Here is an 18,807-nt window from a genome sequence, read left to right as displayed (position 1 = left end):
CCACTAGAATAAGACTTCGCCCTCGAAGTCCCCGCTAGGCAAATAGCTCCGGATGCTGCTCCCGCATCTGACGTTCCGGCTCCCAGGTCATCTCGGATCCCTTCCGATGCTGCCACTGAACCAATACCAGGGGTACCTCCTTGTTCCTCAAAACCTTAATCTTCCGATCTCTGATGGCTACTGGTCTTTCAACATAATTCAGGCTTGCATCCACCTGAATATCCCCCAATGGAACCACCGCCGATTCATCGACTATACACTTCCTCAACTGCGACACATGGAAAGTGTCGTGAATCTGTCCCAACTCTGCTGGCAAGTATAAACGGTAGGCTACTTGGCCCACCCTCGTGGTCACACGGAAAGGACCAATATATCGGGGGCCCAACTTGCCCCTCTTCCTGAACCGAATCACTCCTTTCCAAGGAGAGACCTTCAGGAGTACAAGATCACCAACTTGAAACTCAAGCTCGGACCGTCGTCTGTCTGCATAACTCTTCTGTCGGCTCTGAGCGGTCAACAACCTCTGCCTGACCAGTTGCATTTGCTCGGTCGTCTGAAGCACGATCTCCGTGCTACCTATAACCTGCTGTCCTACCTCACCCCAACATATGGGGGTGTGAAACCTCCGCCCATACAACAGCTCAAAGGGTGGCATACCAATGCTCGAATGATGGCTGTTGTTATACGAGAACTCTGCTAAAGGTAGATAGGTGTCCCAGCTTCCTCCGAAGTCCAACACACATGCCCGAAGCATGTCCTCGAGTGTCTGAATCGTCCGCTCACTCTGACCGTCTGTCTGGGGATGATATGCAGTACTGAAATGTAACCTAGTACCCAACTCCTCATGAAACTTCTTCCAGAACCTGGAAGTGAAACACTCGTCACGGTCCGAAATAATCAAGATCGGCACCCCATGCCGAGATACTACTTCCCTCACATATAACTCGGCTAACTTCTCCGCAGAAGAACTCTCGCTGATGGCTAGGAAATGAGCGCTCTTCGTTAGCCGATCCACGATCACCCAAATCGCATCGACTCCCCTCGCAGTTCGCGGTAACTTGGTGATGAAATCCATAGTGATTTGTTCCCACTTCCATTCAGGAATCTCTAGCGGTTCCAGCTTATCGTGCGGTCGCTGGTGCTCGTCCTTGACCTGCCGACAAGTCAAGCACCTCTCGACAAACCAAGCGACATCCCTTTTCATACAGGGCCACCAGTACTCCTTCTTGAGATCCAAATACATTTTCGTAGCACCAGGATGAATCGAGAATTTCGATCGATGTGCTTCCTCCAGCAAAATGGTACGCGCACCGCCCACAAACGACACCCAAATCCAACCCTGAAAAGTCATAAGCCCTCGACCATCCGTGACAAATCCTGATACCTGTCCTACAACCCGCTCCTTCTTCTGATGTTCTGGCTTTGCAACCTCCACCTGAGCTCCTCGAATAATATCCAGAATCGGGGTCAATACCGTCAATCTCATACAAATATCTCGGATTGGGGCGCTATCCGCCCTACGGCTCAACACGTCGGCTACCACATTAGCCTTGCCCGGGTGGTACAGGATATCACAATCGTAATCCTTCATCACATCCAACCACCTTCTCTGTTGCATATTCAGATTTGGCTGATCCATCAAGTACTTCAAGCTCTTATGATCCGTGTATATCGTACACCGAACCCCATATAAATAGTGTCGCCAGATCTTGAGGGCAAACACCACCGCCCCCAATTCCAGGTCGTGCGTGGGATATCTCGAATCATGAGGCTTCAACTGTCTCGAAGCGTACACTATCACATGACCCCTCTGCATAAGCACTGCCCCCAAACCCGATATAGAGGCATCACAGTATACCACAAAATCCTCCATCCCTTCCGGGAGTGCAAGCAATGGAGCCTCGCACAATTTCTGACGAAGCGTCTCGAATGAGGACTGCTGCTCCGGTCCCCATGAAAACGTAACACCCTTCCGGGTCATCCTAGTGAGCGGCACAACGATCTTGGAGAAATCCTTGATAAACCTACGATAATATCCAGCCAAACCCAGGAAACTCCTGATCTCGGTGGGCGATCTCGGCACCTCCCACCTCAACACCGCCTCAATCTTGGCCGGGTCGACCAATATCCCTTTCTGGTTAACAAGATGCCCGAGGAACTGGACCTCTCCTAACCAGAAATCACACTTGGAGAACTTGGCATACAGTCTCTCCGATCTCAAAACCCCAAGAATCTCCCTCAAATGTTCCTCATGCTGATCCCTAGTTCTTGAATACACCAAAATGTCATCGATGAATACGATCACCGACCGATCCAGCATCGGTCGGCACACCCGGTTCATGAGATCCATGAATGCGGCCGGGGCATTAGTGAACCCAAAAGGCATCACCACGAACTCATAATGTCCGTAACGAGTCCTGAAAGCAGTCTTTTGGATATCTTCCTCGCGAACCCTCATCTGATGATACCCTGACCTCAAGTCAATCTTGGAAAACCAAGATGCCCCCTGCAACTGATCGAACAGATCGTCGATCCTAGGTAACAGATATCGGTTCTTAACCGTCAACTTGTTCAACTCCCGATAATCGATACACATCCGGTGTGAACCATCCTTTTTCTTAACGAACAAAATCGGCGCTCCCCAAGGCGAGCTACTCGGTCGAATGAATCCCTTTCCCAACAACTCCTGAAGCTGCGAGGATAATTCCTGCATTTCCGGCGGAGCGAGACGATAAGGCGCCTTGGCGATGGGCGCCGCTCCTGGAACCAAATCGATACGAAACTCCACTTGCCTCTCCGGAGGCACACCCGGTAACTCTTCGGGGAACACATCCGAAAACTCGCATACAACCGGGACGTCATCAATCGAATTGGGCCTCTCCGCGATCACACGAGTATCCATCACATAGGCTATGAATCCATCACAGCCCTGCTGCAAACTCTGCCTTGCCCTGGCAGCCGAACAAAACGCTGACCCACACCGGGTCCCCTCGCCATAAACCGTGAGCACTCCCCCACTAGGGTCTCGAATCATCACCAGCTGTCTCTCGTAGTCAATGACTGCTCCAAACTTACTCAACCAGTCCATGCCCATGATAACGCAGACATCCCCCATAGCTATAGGGACCAAGTCTATAGGAAACTCGACCCCAAAAATCTCGAGCACGCATCCTCGAATCACCTCAGTGGTGTATATCGCTTTCTCATTTGCTATAGCAACTCGCACGGGTCGGCTCATCACCTCCCGATCGATACCGATGTGCTGGCTAAAAGCCAACGAAACAAAAGACCGAATCGCACCCGAGTCGAACAATACCAAAGCAGGCACATGATTCACAAGGAAAGTACCTACGCATATAATAATATGAGCACAATATCTCAGTATAAATGAAAAATACATGAAAGAATACATACCGGCCACGACATCAGGCGCCGTGCGGACCTCCTCCGCAGTCAACTGGAAAGCTCTCCCACGAGCCTTCGGAGCCTCGGCCTTCACTGGCCGAACCTCGGGAACCCTGGCAGCAGGCGTAGATCCCTGGCGAAGCTGGGGGCACTCGGCCTTCCTATGGCCAGTCTGGTTGCAATGAAAGCAAACCATGAATCCCTTGGGGCAATCTCTAGCAATGTACCCCTCCTTGCCACACTTGTAGCAAGCACCCGATCGACATGCCCCTTCGTGACCCTTGCCGCACTTTCCGCAAGTGCGGCTCTTCTGACCTCCGGATCTCGAATCGGCGGACTTGATCCGCTTGGCTGCCGGCTGAGACTGAGCCGGCCACCGATCCACCCGTTGAGACTCGGCCTCCTCCCTGGCCTGGGTCTCAGACTCGATCTCATGCTTCCTGGCATTCGCCTGAAGCTCAGTAAAAGTCTGATATGACGAGTTCGATACGAACTCCCGGATATCCCACCCCAGCACTCCCAAATACCGACTCATCCGAGCCTGCTCCGTGGACACCTGTTCGGGGCAGAGCATCGCCCTCTCATGAAACTTCCGCGTGATCACCGTAACAGAATCATTACCCTGCTTGAGGGTCAAGAACTCCTGAACCAACCGTTCCCTCTCCACCGGGGGAACATACTCGTCTCTGAACATATCAGTAAACCTCTCCCAAGTCACAACTGAGACCTCTGCCAGAGTGAAGTTCGCCGTCACGAACTTCCACCAATCCTTTGCTCCCAGGCGGAGCTAGTTCAAGGCGAACCGTACCCTCAGATGCTCCGGACATGAACAAGTATAGAAGCATCCCTCGATATCAGCAATCCATCTCATCGCAGCAATCGGATCCTGCGTCCCGTCAAACTCTGGTGGCTTCGTGTTGCTGAACTCCCGGAACAGCAACGAGTCACCCCCCTGTGGTCTGGTAGCGGCCACAGCTGCAGTAGCTGCAGCGGCGGCAGCCTCAGTCAACGCACCGTACCGCTCATCAAATGTCTCCATCAGCGTGGTCTTAATAGACCCAAACATCTCCGGAATCTCGGCCCGGATCGCTGCAACTACCTCCTCATGAATCATCTGACGAAGCTCCTCGTCAGTCACACCACTCGTACCAGGTCTGTGTCGTGGTCCAACCATGATGTCTTTGAAATACAACATAAAAATATCAGAGACTCTATCGGGCATAATCGCACTCGATAACGCAGTCCTACTCAGTCTCCGTTACCCAGGGATTCTTACTTGGGCTGCCCACTGACCCGGTGTCCTTGGTAGTACGGGCCCAATACTACCAATTACACCGCGTCGGTATTCACCCCAAGTCCTCCTCCCCGAACCCCGAATCCTGAGTACTCTATTCTTATCATACACTCGTTACCCACTCGCTCTCAAGCACCTCATAGAAGCAGGTTTCCCTAGACTAAGGCATCACAAAATCAGGCCACTCTAGTCCTAATATGTATACCTAGTCTACTAGCATGCGTATCATATCATATCATATCTCGTAACACATATTGTAAGAGTATTTTGGGGATTTTACCGTTCGGGCGCTGGCTGATCGTACACACTCTTTCTTCTTTGGTTGTCTCAAAATCACTTATCAAAATTTTTTTTGATTTATTAATTAAAATTTTCTCAAATCCCCGGTTTGAGTTCAGTTACGCCCGAAGGTGTACCCGAATCCCTCAAACCAAGGCTCTGATACCAACTTGTAACGTCATAAATTCCGAAACCAATTTTTTTTTTTTTTTTTTTTTTTTTTACAATCATCAAAACATTGAGTAATAAGTTTAGGTTCCAATGTAACAATTTATTCACAACCAATTACATAACGAAAGATCACAAAATGGTTTCCCCGAGTGTGTGTACGATCACGCCGGCGCCTTCCCACGGTCCTCGCTTGTACCTGAAACACATAACACAACCACTGTAAGCATAAATGCTTAGTGAGTTCCCCAAAATACAACCTACGCACGTACGCCTTTCCAGGCCTTGACCTTCCGGTCCATGTGTCTCAGGGGACTTCCGTCCCGACTGTGTAAACCTCACGGTCCTACCCACGTCAACCTTACGGTCCATATGACCACGCTTTCCGGCCCATTACATGTTGCCTTCCGGCCCAAATCAAGCATATCATACATGGCACATATAACGAATAACTTACCACACATAGACATATATATCATATCATAATCGACCTTCCGGTCACACAGTCAAACCCTTCCGGGTACAGTATAGTGAGAAGACTCACCTCGTATACCTTGCTAATCATGAACCCTGGAATCACTCGTGCTCGAACCCTCGAGCTGTAATCCTCATATGATATTATGAATCTATAATTATTACTTGTACCACTAAGGTTGACCATCCATATCAAGTCAACACAGGTTGATGTGGTCAACAGTCTTTGGTCAATTGGACCGGACTTGGCGAGTGCACTATAGTGACTCGGCGAGTCTACGCATTTTAACCAACTCGCAAGGATTTTCCCTTTGACTCGTCGAGTACTCCCCCGACTCGACGAGTTCCACCTGGGCCTGAATCACGGGGCCACCGCGACTCAACTCGTCGAGTCGCAAGGACAACTCGGCAAGTCCCAACTTGACTCGGTGCACCTGTCAAAACCTTTCTAACTCTCTGCGACTCACTGAGTCACCCACAACTCGGCAGGATTACACACTGGGTGGTCTCAAGGACAATCTTCAAGCGACTCGTCGAGTCTGTTCTTCAGAATCGGCGAGTCCATGCCATGCATCAGCTAAAACTGGCTTTTGCGGTCAGATCTGTTCCATACACACATAGATCTGGCCTTCCCAAGCTTATTTATCACGTAAAGTCTCAGTCTTGGTCGCCATGCAATGCATACAAGGCTCATTTTGGAGAAATATCCTCTAATATGGCAACCCTAGCTTCTAACTCAAAAGAGTGGACATAAAGCTTGTCATATGGGGCCTCCTGGACCTGCTAAGGTCCAGATCTAGGTTCCATATCTCCATGGGACCTTTCATACTTCCAATTTAAGCCAAATAAGGTAAGAAGAAACCCTAGATTTGACACATCAAGCCAAAATACGAAGTTAGCTCTGAAAGTTACCTCAAGAAGGTTCCCTTGATGAAATAGAAGCAGATCCAAGCTCCCCAACTCTTCAAGCTTGACCTTCTCCCTCCTTTCTTGCAATAATACACAAAATGATGAACAAATGGCCTCTTATCACACTCACAAGGGCTCACAGTCGTATGGGTGCACTTAGGGTTCAAGGTGGCCGCAAATGAAGGCCATAAGGTCCTTTAAATAGGGCTTAGGACCGGGAAATTAGGGTTTCATTAAACAGCGCGAACTCGCCGAGTCCATCCCTTGGACTCGCCGAGTCCGGACGCGAACCTCTGCCCAAAACCACGACCCGAATCGGCGAGTTCGACCTCTAACTCGCCGAGTCCCCTCACAGAAAATCAAAAATGTGAAAGTAAAGATACCTGGGGATTCGAGCTGTTACATTTATGTTCCCTGGGTTGTGTTGAATTCGCGTTTTCCTTTCTTTTTTCACAAATTTCTAATTCCTGATTGTTTGTTGTGATGTTTGAAATAAGGTCGTAAATAGAATTGGCAACATCCCAAAACGAATCTAAATTTCAACCTAAAAGGTACGCTAGATAGATTTCACTTCTATTTATTGTTGTTGGTTTACTTTAAGGAAAAACGTAACAATATTTGTAAAAGCTAGATTGGATTGCTTATTTGGATGAAAACTGAAATTGTTGAGTTTACTTCTATTTATTGTTGTTGGTTTACTTTAAGGAAAAACGTAACAATATTTGTAAAAGCTAGATTGGACTGCTTATTTGGATGAAAACTGAAATTGTTGAGTTTCAGAGTGTTTGATTTTGATATATCATGGGCCTTTATATTAGATATACAAATTTAAGAGAAAGATGTTCAAAAACAATCCACAAACGACAAGGGTTATCAGTTGTTTTGTGTATTGCCTTTAAGGTGTTTGTCAAAATGCCTACTTTTTAATGTGTTTGTTAAAATGATCATTGCACCCTTACAAACCCTTATGTCCTTTTTTTTTTTTTTTTTTTTTTTTGTTGCAGATTTTGCTCATGAATCTGCAAAATGCACATCTAGGTGCTGACTAGCACATGTGAAAGTTACAAAAAGCTCTCAAAGGTTTGTATCATTTTATATGCAATGCAGATTATAGAACATGAAAATGGGCACGATGATAGCGTCTTCTTTGATGGATGAACAATGGAGGAAAAGTTTTCTTATTACAACCTTTTTTGGAATGGTATGCAATATGCACATAATTAGATATAGCGATAATCACACAATAAAAAAACACTATATGATCTACATTTAATAAATCAACCATTTTTTTTGTACAAATAGCACAAAATAACCACCTATTTTGCAACAGGTCAGTTGCAAAATTACTTTTTACAGACTATATTTTTTCAAAATTGCATCATATTTTTGCAAAATATTTTAAAACAAAATTATAATAGTATAAGTTTGCAGATAATGCGGTTCCAAAACAATTACTTCCCTTTTTGCTAATAATGGATTGGATTGTGAATTTGCAAATATTGCTTACTTTAATGGTGGGAGAATTGCATTCCAGGTGATTCGGTTACTGCAAATGCAAATGTTTTATTCTTTACAACATTTTGAGTCACTTACAAGGCACAATACCACCTAAATAGGGTTCAACACAACTACAAGGCATGTGAAATATGAACTATGCAATATCACTACTCTCACAAAGTTGTAAGTTGTTACCTGATTTTCTTTCTCCACTAAGGGCAATTTGGATATTTTACTATACGATTAATATATTTCAACTTATAGATTAGGGACCTCGGATGCATGCATACGGTAGATTGTCTCTGAACGAGACTAAATGACCATTTTACTCTTATATTTAAAAAAAAAAAAAAAAAAAAACAAAAAAACAAATTTCACAGTATTCATGACAGAGGAGTTCGGAAAAAAAAAAAAAAGGCCAAATATCCATCTATGAATGAAAATCAGTAATTATTTTTTCCCTAATAAATGCAGGTGAATACTAACTTGGTTTTAGTTGGCAATGCACAAAAATAAGTCTCAGCAATTAATTCATATCCTTCACTGCTTCTTTATTTCTTTAAATTAATTTATTATTATTATTATTATTATTATTATTATTATTATTATTATTTACTTTTTTACTGTTTCAGATATTCAATTTTAGCAGGGGAAGATTAATAAGTAAAACAATTGTGGAAAGTGAGGTTACCACTCTGTATTCAATACTCAATTTTTTTTTTTACTTTTTTTTTTATTATTTCAGATATTCAACTTTTTTTTACTCTTTGTCGCTCACACTAATGTTAAACTTCTAATTTTGTTTATTGGTTAATTTTACATGTCTCATAGGCTGGTGCAACCACAATTGCAGACGCCAGGATCCGAGATCTCCCTATCATTCTAAACGATTACATTGCTGACCAGGTAATTTTCTTATTAAAGTTGATTTTAGAATGCAAGGATAAAAATGTCATTTTTCTCTAACACCTCAGAAATCTGATATTATGCAGGAAGTTGGAAATGTATCCTATGTAGTGGAAAATGGATATGAGAAATTTTCAACGTCACCAAAAAAGATCGCAGAAATTGTTGGTGAATGGTTTGGTCCTAAAGCACATGAACTCAAGACTATGATAGGGCTTGATTTGAATTTAAACTATCACAGATCAATCATAAACATCGAATATTAAAACACAACATAAATTCAATTTGGGCACATATTTGTTTATTTCTATTTTTTTTAAGAAGACTCAATAAGGACAGAAGAACAAGAGGATAACATGAATAATGGTACACAAAAATTAGTCGGAAAAAGAAATTTATAAATAAAAGCAGATGAAAAGTCAACATACCTACGATGTGTAAATGAGGCTAATTTTCGATGTCGTTTTCGTGTTATGCTCTAATTTTTATCTATGTTTTCAAATGATTCCTTATTTAATCATTATACTTGAATTCTGAATATGTTTTTTTGTTTGTGTGTGTAGCTTTAAGAATCCAATATATGTGTTTTAAAAAAAAACAATAGATCTCAGTTTACTTTTACTTTATTTTATTTTTAAGCATCATTCATAATCAACCAACTATGACACCCATAATATGTTTAGTTGGTTTTATTTGATATTAAGGGGGGGGGGGGGGGTCCTATCTAGTTTTTATTAAATATATTTCAGTTTATGGTTATTTTAATTAATATCACAATAATTATTCACGATAATCGTTTTAATGTTTTATTATTCATTTAATTACAAACAAAGTGTTGATGATAAATTTGGAGAGTTGCAGGAAGTAGGAACAGAGATTAAGCTCCATAGAAATGGCATGTGCGAGGTTTGTCACTCTAAAAGCTATCCATGGAACGTGGACGCACTCGCAACTCCTCCGCCCTCGTATTCATACTTCCGGCATCGTTAGGGCTTTCTCCTCCCTCAAGTCGCCGCCGTCTACAGCAGTGTTCTACGAGAAACACGGTCCTCCGGATACTGTCACCAAGTTATATTCTCTCTTAATAATTCGGCCTCTGTTACAGTTTTAATTACCAAATGATGAACTCATTAAAAAAAAACTTGTGTGCAGAGTAATCGAACTTCCACCAGTTCCAGTTGGAGCAAACGACGTGTGTGTTAAAATGCTTGCTGCCCCCATCAATCCATCTGACATTAATAGAATCGAAGGTTTGAAATGACACTTATTAATCCTATTCATTTGTTGTTGCTATTGGTTCCCGTTTTATGAAGTTTCTCACTAGACGATGACTCGTAATTACCGGTATGCGTAAATTTTCCTTTATCAATCCTAAATTTTCTTTGATTGATTGTTAAAACTGGATAGAGGATGATGTGATTGGCACATATGTCTCAAATCTCCATGAATCACGGATCGAGGATGCTAGTTGCTTAACCTAATTCTTATCTTTTGAATCGAAATACCAAAAAGTCAACCAAATACTAGAAACTCCCTCTTACATTTATTCAAATAATCAATGCATTACCTGATGAAATTCATCCAATCTCTAGTAATATCTTTAGTTTAAAACTACCAAAGTGTTTTTGGCATCTAGTATCAATGAAATCAGCAATCCAACAATATGAAATCACTGTAACTTTTCATAATGTTACATATACACATAATGTTGAGCATTGGGGTTTTACATGCTCATGTAGGTGTCTACCCTGTGAGGCCACCACTCCCAACTGTTGCAGGATATGAAGGTGTTGGAGAAGTACACTCAGTAGGCTCAGCAGTACAAGGTCTTTCTCCTGGTGATTTGGTTATGGCATCTCCACCTTCACCTGGTAGACTCTTGATTTCAATCAATGATGATAGCTTTGTAGTACAAATTACAAACCCATGCACATACGAATCATGTGTTTGAATCAATAAAGGTTTTCTTGTTAGGGACATGGCAGACACATGTTGTTAAAGATAAAGATTTCTGGCACAAAATCGATAGAGGTACACCAGTTGAATATGCTGCAACAGTTACAATAAATCCTTTGACTGCACTAAGGATGATAGAAGACTATGTGGATCTCAAATCAGGTGCTAAAATGTCTGTTTTTATCATTATTTTCCAGTGTACTTTTATGTAATGATTTTATGTCTATACATAAGTAGGGGATGCAATTGTGCAAAATGGAGCAACCAGCATGGTTGGACAGTGTGTGATTCAGCTTGCTAAACTTCGTGGCATCCATACCATTAATATTATAAGGGACAGGTCAGCAAACAATTTCCCATTTTGCCCGTTTTGTATACTTCAGTGCTTGATTATTTGTAATTTTGTTTGATTGGTGGATTTTATTCACATGTAGGCCAGGGTCAGATGATGCGAAAGAGAAACTCAAGAAACTTGGTGCTGATGTCGTGTTTACCGAGAGCCAGCTTGATGTGAAAAATGTCAAGGGCTTTTTGGTAATTTTCATATGAAAAACCCACAAACTGTGTTGTTATTTTTTCATTGCTTCATCTGTCAAGGTATGATATGATTTAAACTCTTTCTTTTTTTCACTTATTCAATTTGTAGGATAATTTACCTGAACCTGCACTGGGATTTAATTGTGTTGGTGGTAATGCTGCTTCTTTGGTTCTTAAATTCTTAAGGTAAGATTAGTCCTTTTTTTTTTTTTTTTTTTTTTTTTTTTTTTTATTTCATATAATTTTAAGGTTTCTTTTGGAATAAAATATGAATAATGGTTTCAGGCAGGGTGGAACAATGGTGACATATGGCGGAATGGCTAAGAAGCCTGTAACTGTATCAACTTCATCCTTCATATTTAAAGTAAGCAATCAATTTTATCATTCATTCATATTGCAAATGTCATAAAAACACAACCTATTAATATTATAACCCAATAATCATGAAAATGAGTGTTTATGAATTATGATGATAATTTGAATTCGTATATACACCTGCATGCAGGAGCTTTCGTTGAAAGGATTCTGGTTGCAAAAATGGATTAGCTCAGATAGGAAAGAAGAGTGCAGAGAAATGATAGATTACCTTTTGGGATTGATTCGTGAGGGAAAATTGAAATACGAGTAAGTCCTTAATTTATTCCAATTAAGGAAAATAAATAAATGAGTGTGAATGTGTCAAAAGTTGGGACTTAATTTTTTTTTTTTTTTTTTTGGCAGTATGGAGCTTGCTCCCTTCAATGAGTTTCACGCAGCATTAGACAAGGCACTTGGGAAGCTCGGAAGCCAACCTAAGCAAGTCATTAAGTTCTAATTCCACCTAATTATGACAATCTACTTCTAACCTTGTATCTTGTCTTTGATATTTACAAAATAATAATAATAATAATGAAAGTTGTTCCTTTGACATCAAGTGTGCATCTTCTCTTTTAATATTTAGTCACTTTAAGTATTTGTTTCGAGGGCAATTCATAAAAACTAAGAGTAAATTACATTTTCAGTTTTGGTCCCAAAATGTTTTCTTTTGTAATTTTGGTTCTTATTTAAGGTTCTTGTAATGTTTTTAATCCCTGTTTCAGATTACATTGATTATATTTCATTTTTTTACGTGAATCTTCAAATATGGACAGAATCTGTAAAAGAATTTTTTGAAACCAAAATTAGTTATACTCAAGGATAAAAAATGTAAGGTTACGTTTGGTTGTGGAAAATTTTCCAGTTTTTTAGGAAAATTTTCCAAGTACAGAAATTTTGAAAACGCGTTTGATTCGTTCAGTTTTCCAAAGTTTTCTAAGAAAATGAAAATTTCCAGTTTTCCAAATTGTATGTAAATTAGAAAAGTGATTTTTATAGTTTTCCAAATTTCTAGGATGGAAAATGAAAACTCTACCCGTTCCAACCAAATGCGTTTTCATTGAAAATTGAAAATAAAAACTCAACCCTATTTTCTGAAAATATTTTCATAGAAAATGAAAACAGTTTTTCACAACCAAAAGCATCCTAATTTATGCTAAAAAGTAAAACTTTGTAACTATAAATACTTTAAAACTTAATCAATTAATTCAAAAAAAAAAAGTGTAATTGACAATCAACTCTTCAAACTTTAACTAAATTTTTAATTATTATCAACTTAAATTAAGTTGCATGATAATCGTGTTGTTATCTTTATCCAACCGCATATTGGCCAGTTTCAATTGATACTTATTTATAGTTCAAGAAAATTAAATAAACTTTTTTTAATGATTTGATAGAATCAAAACATTTGCCCTGATGACATCAAACGATAGTACTTGATCGTAGCCAAAAAGTCAAAACCATCTCCCTTAAAATAGGGGAAATGGCATAAAAACTTACATAATTTTTATTGGTTTTATCTTCTTTTTTGCTTTTACATGGATAATTTTCATTAAACTTTCTAGTTTTACCATTTTTTCATTGGTTTTCAGGTTTCCTTAAAGTGAAATTTGTAGGAAAAACCTTAAGTTTGTAAGAATTTTACAATTTTACCCTAGGTATTATTATTATTTTTTTTTTCAATTTTATCCGATAATTTTTATGCAACATATTGATTTTACTCTTTTTTTTTTTTTTTCGGGTTCATGCTGATTAAATGTTTTGTGTTGATTGGACTTGTTTGCTTAAGTATTATGCAGTGACGGAGCTAGATGGAACGTTGAAGTACTGCAGTACCCCAAAAAATTGTTATATATATATATATATATATATATATATATATATATATATATATATATATATATATATATATATATATATATATATATATATATATATATATTATTTGTAAACATATTTTATGTTATTGTAGCTCCAACTAAAGAAATTATAACATGTTTTTAATGTTCGATATTAGATAACTACATATAATATATTTACAATGTTTGTACCCTATATCAAAATAGTTCCGCACTAGTACTTTGTTACTATCAAACCTATTGTGATTCAATTGCTAATTCCTGAAAAGATGTCTTTGGGATTATAGGAATCATTAGACTATGGAGTACTAAAATAAAGTGTATGAATCCCATAGATGCTTAATTATAAGAGCGTCTACATCGGGTCTTGCAAACCTTTTTCAAAATCAAATTGAATGCCACATAGGATTTTCATAGTCTGCAAGGCTTGCAAAGGCAAATTCTATGGCCCACATGGATATTTAAAATTTAATACAAGGGATATCTTTGATTTTCTAAATATTTTTTGAAGGCTATTTTGATTTTAAATTGAAAAGCAAACCAATTAAATTGAAAGGCAAACTAATTAAAGTTTGATCACTCGAGAAAACTTAAAAGAGTTTTATGCCAAATTCCCCTTCAAATCTTCAAAACTTAAATTCAAATCAATCTCTTGTCTAACGAAAACTAACAAAAAATTGATCTACATATTCAGACACACGACCCTTCTGCAAAGCAAAAAAACACAAACTCCAAATGGATATACAACTCTTAATACACAAAGTACAAGCCACTAAAGCAGTCCTCTCATATCATTTGTTATATGATATGTTGTTACTTCTCTGGTTCAAGGCTGCAAGCAAGAAACTCACTGATATTATTCTGTCTTTCAAAAACTCAACAACATACCATTTAACTTCCATCAAAACAAAAAAGATTTTCAAGACAAATTTTGAGATAAATATCTCAAAAAACTCAGAATCAAGATTACTCAGCCACTTCACTTTCAGTATCTGGATTAAACTTCAAAGTTTCTTCCCAAATAAGCTCCTTCACATCTTCCTCACTTAAAGTTGCTTGCTCAAAATCAAACATAAATGGAGACGAACAAATCGGCTCCTCATTTATCTCATGTAGACTTTGCAAAAACGGGTGATTTAGCGCTTCTTCAACTTTTTAAAACGTCACAAAAATGTAAATTGTATATTAATACAATAAAAAGTAGTTAATAGATAAAGTCAAGAAAAGATGTTTTCCTGATTAAGCCCTTACCAGTTATGCGTTTGGAAGGATCAAAAACCAACATTTTCTCTGCAAGATCGATCACAAGTGGGGACAAATTTGGAAACTTGTGTTGAAAAGTCTTGGAGGGTATATGAGGAAGTTGTTTCACATACTTTCGAGCATTCTCACTTCTCAAAAATCCAAGATCCGAGTCATCTGGAGAACCAAGAAGCTGTATTGTATTCAACAGATAAGATATAATAAATAATAAAGTTATATTTTTATTGTCTTTTGAATTGTATTTCCATTAGTAGGAATAATTTATGTTACCTCAGTTATAAGCTGCAATTGTTGAACATAATCTTTACCAGGAAACAGAGGCTCCCTCAAAGCAATCTCCATTAAAATACAACCAACTGACCAAATATCAATGGCTGTGATGTACTCTGAGCAATTAAGCAACAACTCAGGGGCTCTATACCACCTTGTCACAACATATTCTGTCATGAAATCACTCTCAGATGTTGTTCTTGCAAGCCCAAAGTCACAAATCTTTAAATCACAATTAGCATTCAGAAGCAAGTTGCTTGGTTTTAAATCACGGTGTAAAACGTTTGCAGAGTGTACGTATTTTAGCCCACGAAGTAACTGATACAAAAAATACTGCCAAACCAAATACAATGGAACTATTGTTAATAGTTTTCATTATAAAAAGATTCATGAATTTGTCATAAACTGACCTGACAATGATCATCTGTTAGTGCTTGAGTAGAGCGGATGATTTGATGCAGATCGGTGTCCATTAATTCATACACAATGTAAACATCGTTGAAGTTTTCTTTGTTTGGTGGGCGTATGATGTCTTTGATTTTGATGATCTGTAAAAAGATTTTGTGTATTAGATGCTATGAGTTTGGAGTATTTTCGGAATAAAATTTACTTACATTCTCATGATCCATATGGGAGAGGAGTTTGATTTCACGTAAAGTCCTCTTGGCATCGATACTGTTATCAAATGCATTCCCAATTTTCTTGATTGCAACATCTTCCTTTGTTTCAGAATCTTTAGCACAACTACAATGGAAAACAGTGACAATTTGGTTAGGTTATGTTATAAGAAAACCATAAATAAGATTAACGTTTGAAATGAATAATAGGCAATTTATGATAATTTAGCAACAACCAAACCCCTAACTTCATAATAAGCTCACAAATTGAATTTCTTCAATTGGTTCTTCAGAAGAAGCAAACCCTAATACCCCAAGATTACAAGGGAAAGAGAAAACAAGGAAAGAACAGCTATAAATTAAGACAAAGGGGTGCTTCCACATATTGAAAAGAGGAAATTCATGAATTCTCTTTTGTGCTAATTTTATTTTGAAACCATAGGAACTCACTGTTGAGCTAGTTGTTCACTTGTTCTTCATTAATTTCACAATTTATTTTCAGATTGACAACATTTCTAATATAGCCACTGCATCAATTTTCATTTCAAACGTTAGCACCAATCGAAATCATTGCAACTATTATTGTACTGATACTAATTCATAACTTCATAAGATGTAAAGATTAGACTAATAGTCAATCTCCCCGTTGTAATGCGTGTCCCCAAAATGCTGCAAGTTCAGCTGACGTAAGGGAGCAACATATCATAAACATCTAAGTGCCAGCCCTTGTAAACTTGTGAAATTAGAGACACAGAAATTTAGATTCGACGAACACAAAACATAGAGATGAATTAGCGTGATTACCAAACGATGCCGTATGCACCACGGCCTACAGGTTGAATGGGAGGAACGTACTTGGAAGAAACCTCGAATAGGTTTCCAAGTACGTTGTAATGAATGTATTTGCCACCGTACGCCGGAACTCCTTTTAACACTGCTCCTTCACCTCCACCTTTAGATTCATCGCTCTCCATTGATTCTCTCTTAATCTTCAATAGAGTCGGATTTTCGATGCGAAAGCAGATGATTTCTACTGATATAGGCGATTGCTATGGATTCAAAATCGAAGGGGGGAAAGCGACTGATTTGAAGGAGAGGAGGACAATGGGTTTGGAGGGTTTTTTATTTTAAATCTGGGGAAAAGGGCACGCACGCAATAACATTTCAAACATAGGGCTAATAGCCTAATGATAAAATCGCAAAAATGGTCATGTGGTTTGTCGATGTGGTTTGTGGAGGTAAGTTCCAAAAAATAGTTTCCTAACAAAAAAGTCTTTATTTGGTGATTGAGTTGTAGATTTGATCCCTAAAATTAATATCCGTTAGTTCACTCTGTTAAATCTGCTCAAATAACTATTTTACCCTTCAATATATATTTCAATTAATTTTTATTAGTATAGATATTATCTAGTGGGCCCCACTTACACCCTATTTTTCAAACACAACCCTACCACCTACCTCTTTCCCAACCCAAAATACACTCCCATTGTCTTCTCCGACTAGCCCATGTAGTCTTCTCCGATGACACGTCAAATTTTTTCGATAGGAAAAAGATTGAAAGCAAAAACACTAAATTACAAAAACCAAAAATTTATAAACCCACCACTATGAACATCATCACCATTGTCATCCACTGTTACCTCACCCGTACACCCCATCCAGAAGCTAGACCCAAAAGAAACCAAAATCAATAGAATCAAATGATGCCAAAATCAATTTCCCATCATCAATAATCGGTTCACTGTGTTTTTGATCCTCCAAAATCTATAATAAGGGAATCAATGTAAATTTATAATGAAAAGAAACCAAATTGCCAACCTAGATTACTCAAAAAACATATATGTTGTTGTACAAAACAATAAAAAATCTTCAAAACCAATAGGATATTCAAATCAAGATACAAAACTAATATTGCTTCATCTTCGTTTTCATGGATGAAGAAACACAAAATAAAGTGGAGTTAGCAGTGGGGAAGATGAGTTTTACAGGAATGAAGGATGAACAAAGAGAATGATAAAGGATAAAGGTTCTTGACAGTTAGGGTAGATGCCTGACGGGAATCTGAACTTCAGATTTGTGTTTGCCTCTTAGAGATGGCGGCCTTCTTGGTGTTGCAGGTCTTGCAAGTATACGACATCTTCAAGATGATGTTGAGGCTTATATCGGGTAGAATTGTGAGAGAGACATAATAGCAATGACGGTGGTTGCTAGTCATAAAATTGTAGTGGTAATAGTGGTGCTTCGCCACCGGTAGGTGATGGTATGATCGGCAGGAGAATGAGGATGTGGTTGTTTAGGGGTATGGGTTGTTCCACTGTTCAATCATCATTCGTGGGCAGCGACAATTGCTAGATAACCAGTAGGAGTGATCATCATCTCTAGCCACACTTATCCACGGTAGAGCAAATCAGGATTTGAGAAGGAGTTTTCCCCCTTTGGTTGTGCAGGTGAATGGAAGTAGAGTAGATCAGAAGTGATGAGATGAAAAGTATGTGAAAGGAGGTAGAGGTGAGTGTGAGGAAGATGAGGAGATATAAGAGGCCGCAGATGGTGTTTTATGTCAACGAGAGAGAGAGAGAGAGAGAGAGAGAGAGAGAGAGAGAGAGAGAGAGAGAGAGAGAGAGAGAGAGAGAGAGAGAGAGAGAGAGAGAGAGAGTTCTTTTGTCTTTTATTATTAATAATTTATAAAAAAAGGGAAATATAATTAATAGTTAATAAAAATGAAAATAAAGGGTAAAAAAGTCATTTAAGCACACTAATAGACTGAAACTAACGGATGTTAGTTTTCGGGATCAAATCCACTACTCAAAAACCAAATAAGGACCTTTTTTGTTAAGAAACTATTTTTTGAACCTTACCCAAAGAAATCGGCAAGCTATATGGACAATTTCTGCAATTTTGTCTAGACTAATATTAATAATATTTTCAAATTTTGATTAGTTTTTTGTAAAGGTCACATTCTCTTTTCTTTTATTGCATTAAAACTAATAAAAACTTGGAACGATGTTAACTTAAGGTT

The 18,807-nt window shown here is 38.9% G+C and overlaps 2 protein-coding genes across 2 annotated transcripts; one reads left to right on the top strand and one right to left on the bottom strand.

Moving 5' to 3' along the window:
* Positions 1-9,746: 9,746 nt before the first annotated feature.
* On the top strand, positions 9,747-12,338 carry LOC145013129 (Polyketide synthase, enoylreductase family protein). Its single transcript, XM_078971934.1, has 10 exons — positions 9,747-10,000; positions 10,085-10,182; positions 10,672-10,803; positions 10,907-11,050; positions 11,126-11,228; positions 11,323-11,422; positions 11,535-11,611; positions 11,711-11,789; positions 11,931-12,049; positions 12,146-12,338. The coding sequence occupies exons 1-10, from the start codon at positions 9,825-9,827 to the stop codon at positions 12,237-12,239; spliced, it is 1,122 nt and encodes a 373-aa protein (XP_078828060.1). The 5' UTR covers positions 9,747-9,824; the 3' UTR covers positions 12,240-12,338.
* Positions 12,339-14,358: 2,020 nt separating this feature from the next.
* LOC145008270 (mitogen-activated protein kinase homolog NTF6-like) lies at positions 14,359-16,970 on the bottom strand. Its single transcript, XM_078966897.1, has 6 exons — positions 16,593-16,970; positions 15,786-15,915; positions 15,582-15,719; positions 15,172-15,504; positions 14,890-15,073; positions 14,359-14,789 (listed from the first exon to the last, which is right to left on the bottom strand). Exons 1-6 carry the CDS (start codon positions 16,760-16,762, stop codon positions 14,605-14,607), a joined length of 1,140 nt encoding a protein of 379 aa, XP_078823023.1. The 5' UTR covers positions 16,763-16,970; the 3' UTR covers positions 14,359-14,604.
* Between the last annotated feature and the right edge of the window lie 1,837 nt (positions 16,971-18,807).

The sequence above is a fragment of the Lactuca saligna genome, chromosome 8 (genome assembly GCF_052625555.1).
Source record: "Lactuca saligna cultivar CGN05327 chromosome 8, ASM5262555v1, whole genome shotgun sequence".
NCBI lineage: Eukaryota > Viridiplantae > Streptophyta > Magnoliopsida > Asterales > Asteraceae > Lactuca > Lactuca saligna.
This window is presented reverse-complemented; position numbering and strand designations above follow the sequence as displayed.

Bases quoted from the DNA above. Each gene is read 5' to 3' on its own strand.
- LOC145013129 (XM_078971934.1), top strand. From the start codon at position 9,825: ATGGCATGTGCGAGGTTTGTCACTCTAAAAGCTATCCATGGAACGTGG. The intron at 10,001-10,084 runs GTTATATTCTCT...ACTTGTGTGCAG, and splicing joins CCTCCGGATACTGTCACCAA to AGTAATCGAACTTCCACCAG. The intron at 10,804-10,906 runs GTAGACTCTTGA...TTTTCTTGTTAG, and splicing joins GGCATCTCCACCTTCACCTG to GGACATGGCAGACACATGTT.
- LOC145008270 (XM_078966897.1), bottom strand. From the start codon at position 16,762: ATGGAGAGCGATGAATCTAAAGGTGGAGGTGAAGGAGCAGTGTTAAAA. The intron at 15,505-15,581 runs GTCAGTTTATGA...TTGGTTTGGCAG, and splicing joins TAACAGATGATCATTGTCAG to TATTTTTTGTATCAGTTACT. The intron at 14,790-14,889 runs GTAAGGGCTTAA...CGTTTTAAAAAG, and splicing joins TCCTTCCAAACGCATAACTG to TTGAAGAAGCGCTAAATCAC.